The following is a 4,121-nucleotide window of genomic DNA, read 5'->3' as shown; positions in this document are numbered from 1 at the left end:
GGTAACACCTTTTAGATGAACCTTTGCCTCTTTTCAGAAGAGGCATCATTTGGCTATAAAAACCTGTTTTGATTCACAGGTTTTAGCATATAAATTTTCAGATTAAAAAACTTCTTCTTCTTGTCTTAAAAATACTCTAAGTGTGATCATTCAAACCGTGAGTGTGTTCGAAGAATCTGCCTATTTGAGGTACCGCTATAGTCGGATTGAAGGCCATTTTATCCTGGGAGGAAGATTCCATAACCTCGGGTACATTGAGGGGAATTATTCCTTAAGGAAAATCCGTGAATTCAAACGACTTGGCCTTAATCATTTCTGTTTCATCTTTATTTTCTGAAAAATAAATATACCTCTTGGAAAGGTCATTTTGATCTTGTGTTGAGGGTATTTGATACTTCATTGTGTTCTTATTCATACTTGAACTCGAGTTAAAGTTGTTGTTGCAATATACAGATTCTGCATACCTGGATATATTGTGGAAATAACACCTTGTAATAAAATAGGCGGCTGCCTTAGGCCTCAAATTTGAGGGGCCTCATTTTTTATAATAATATAAATAAAATTTTTTTGCATTGATTATATTATTATTTAAAAAATAATAATTCGAAAAAATCGATTATATAATTTTAAAAATAGATTTCATTACAAGAAAGTTATTTTTTCTTAAAATTTTAAGGCCTCCATTTGATTTTCGCCTTAGGCGAGAAATATGCTTGAGCCGCCCGGGGTTCATTAACCAAGTTGTGGGACAAGCTAAGCGATCATTCGACCAAAAGAAAAGAAGAGGGAACAAGGAATCACAATGTCATGACAAGAAATTGAAAAAACGAAAGGAGGGAGATATAACCATGTAATACTACAATGACGCAGCTTTAGTTTTATAATGTATCTATCTGTATGTACACTAACAAGAGCCCCAATTAGGAGCCGTCCCTAATAAAGTCACTATTTTTTCTATTTGTCTGAATATGATTCCATACCTTGGGCAAATACCCCTGCAAAAGCTGCATGTTAGCTTCAGAACAAACAAACCCTATTTCACAATATCGATTTCTCCTCTCTATAAATAAAACGTCATTAATTCCATGTTTGCCATTATGCCCACAAACCTATTAATTCCTTTAGCGTATTTGCTCTCTATTTTTGCAAAAATGACTTTGGAAGCGAGTGAAAAAAGAGTGACCAAACAACAAACCGCAGGTGGTGTGCTACCACCAGCACAAGAACCCGATCAGCAACTTCCTTGCCCACGTTGTGACTCAACCAACACAAAGTTTTGCTACTACAACAACTACAACTTGTCTCAGCCCCGTCACTTCTGCAAGTCTTGCCGCCGTTACTGGACCCATGGTGGCACCTTACGTGACATCCCTATTGGTGGCGGTAGCCGCAAGAATGCCAAACGCTGTCGCATATATACCAGTACCCCCTTTTCCTCCTCCACTGCCGTTTCTCCTCACGGTAATTCCCCGTTTTTGGTTCCTCTTCCTACAGCTAATCAATTGCTTTATGGTAGCGATGTGAAGCCGTGTCTCAATATGAGTGGCAATAATTTCACTTCTTTGTTGAGTTCTCATGGACCAACAGGGGTTTTAGCACTTGGTGGGATTGAGGATGTGAGCTTTAGTATTGGAAGAGCTGCTGTTTGGCCATTTCCTGGAGCTCCTGATTCGTTTATTCGTAATTATGACAGTGGTGTCGGAGCTAGCATGTGGCAGTTTTCAGGCTGAGAGGGAGGGTTTGTTGGAAGCGGAGTTTAATTTAACTAATTTTCCAGACATATTTTCATTGGCATTGCTACTCATGAAATTATGATTTGAGTAGGCGTTAGTTTTATATAACAAAGGACTAATTGTTTTTGTAACTTATTTAAGCTAGCTACGTACTGAGGTTTTTAATGTTGGCACATCTTGTCATCTTTTTCTACATCAAAGATTTGCAGGTGGCAGTGATGAATGCTTTCGCTAGGATATGTCCAATTGTTTTTCAAATGTTATTGAAGTTTTAAAAAATATTTGATTATTTTACTAAGAGATTGCATAAAGTTTGTCGGGTTGGAAATCGAGAGTGCGTGATGCGAAAGCTATTAGTTGCAAACTAATGGTGATAATTCAGATGATAAATAAAACATATATTAAAAAGGCATTATTAATATGATTCGGTCAAACAACCTACTTATTAAGAACAATATTAAAAAAAAAAAAAAACCTATGAAAAAGCATAAACCTATGGGAGGAATCTCCCCTAGACCAGACTCTTTTAACGACTACATTATGAATGCTATTATGTTATGGTATGAAAAGAGAGTCTTCTATTTATAGATATCCAAAAAATTTTCTCCAAGAAAGAGGTTAGCCAAATATGGAAAAGAATTATATTTTTTCTTTCAGGAAAAGTAAAAGTAATTATGGTAACTTTTATTTTCCTTCTAAGAAAAAATAAAACTTAAATATAGTAAGAAAATCAGAGCAAAAACCCTAACAAATCTCCCCTTTTTGGCTTAATTTTCTTCACTTGATCCGTCTTCTCTTCATATCACGTGCATGAACTTCGTTCTTGATATAATCTTCATAACTGCTATTTGGCATAGTTAAAAATAAGGTTTAAAATATTATGATTAAAAATTGATTTAAAAGTAATATTTTATTTTTATTTTTAAAGATACAGCAACAGACGTGTTAAAAATATAGTTGAAAATATGATTGAAATTTGTTCTCCGTAATTACTTCTTGTTTTGTTTGGTGTCCGAAGAACTCTATTTTTCAATACATAGGTGATAGCTAAAATATCAATTCTTATTTTTATCAAAGTATCACATAATGCTCATCTGGACATTTACCGACTATAATAAGCTAAGTATTACTTCCTCCGTTTCAAAACGAATAATCTACCTTTCATTTTAGTGTATTTCAAAAAAAATAACCCCTTTTATTTTTGAACAATACTTTACTTTCAACTTTCCACATGACGTAGTTAGGACCACAAGATTAAAGAGCATTTTGGTATATTTCGCACAACTTTAATTTAAGACCATAAAATTGAAAAATCTTCTTTATTTTCTTAAACTTTGTGTCAAGTCAAAGTAGGTTATTCGTTTTTAAATGAAGGGAGTACTTACTAATTGACTTGACTGTGTAAATATTAGTATAAACCACATAAATCCCTTCCCATTAAAAGTAATTACATAAAATTCCTTCAACCTTTCTCTCTCCCAGATTTTATAAAATACTTATACACTAGGTCGTTCCTCATACCTTATTGCAATGTATGATAAATTCAATAAGCCTATATTTAAGGAAAGAGAAATTAGATATTGTCTTTATATTCCTTAATTAACATCATTAATTACCTATCATTAAGTTCTGTATGATTAAATATATTAACTGAAATTTAAATTTAAAAAAATTCTTAAACTTCACAATAAATTTGTCTTCTTTGTTGAGTTACATTCAGGAAAAAAATTTTCTTCAACTACGTTCTTCAATTCTAAAAAAAAACATTATTAACATCCCCATATAAACATCACTGATTTGCAATAGATAATCACAAATAAACATCACTGATTTTGCATACAAATAAAAACCTGCAATGCAAGTTTGGTGTTTTACTGAGAACTAGTTTTTCATAATCCACGGAGTATTCGGTATCTTAATCACCTGATTTTCATCATTGTAAATTTCATGTATAAAACCCCTATGTTTTCAGTGTAATATCCCACACTCAGGCATTTTTTTTTACTTGATTCAGTTTTGTATAAAATTTGTCAAAAAACTATACTGTTTGATCCTTCTATAATTGTAACACCCCAAAAAACGGGTCCCGGAGCATCACACGGTGCTTGAGGCTACAAATGTTACCAAGCTAACTCTTTGAGCCAGTTTCATTTAGTTCAACACAAATCAATAGGGTTTCCATAAATAACCCTCAAATATCAACAGAGTAATCATCATCCAAGAATAAAAGAATTTCAGAAAGATAACAAAATACAACTTATTAGTCAACTCCCAACATCTATACTAGTCTGACAAGCCTCTAAGAAAATCAATAAAACAGCGAGCCATTAAGACATGCCCCAACTGACTCATGATCAGTTATCAAATGTAAAAAATTCCGTGAAACCA

At 33.1% G+C, this 4,121-nt stretch overlaps 1 protein-coding gene across 1 annotated transcript; it reads left to right on the top strand.

Moving 5' to 3' along the window:
* The first annotated feature begins 841 nt into the window (after nt 1–841).
* Nucleotides 842–1,957, top strand: LOC107854133 (dof zinc finger protein DOF3.4-like). The gene has a single exon (XM_016699125.2). It carries the CDS (start codon nt 1,086–1,088, stop codon nt 1,728–1,730), a length of 645 nt encoding a protein of 214 aa, XP_016554611.2. The 5' UTR covers nt 842–1,085; the 3' UTR covers nt 1,731–1,957.
* The last annotated feature ends 2,164 nt before the right edge of the window (nt 1,958–4,121 follow it).

Source organism: Capsicum annuum, chromosome 2 (assembly GCF_002878395.1).
Source record: "Capsicum annuum cultivar UCD-10X-F1 chromosome 2, UCD10Xv1.1, whole genome shotgun sequence".
NCBI lineage: Eukaryota > Viridiplantae > Streptophyta > Magnoliopsida > Solanales > Solanaceae > Capsicum > Capsicum annuum.
Note: the sequence above shows the minus strand (reverse complement) of the source record. Positions and strands in the feature narration are given on the sequence as shown.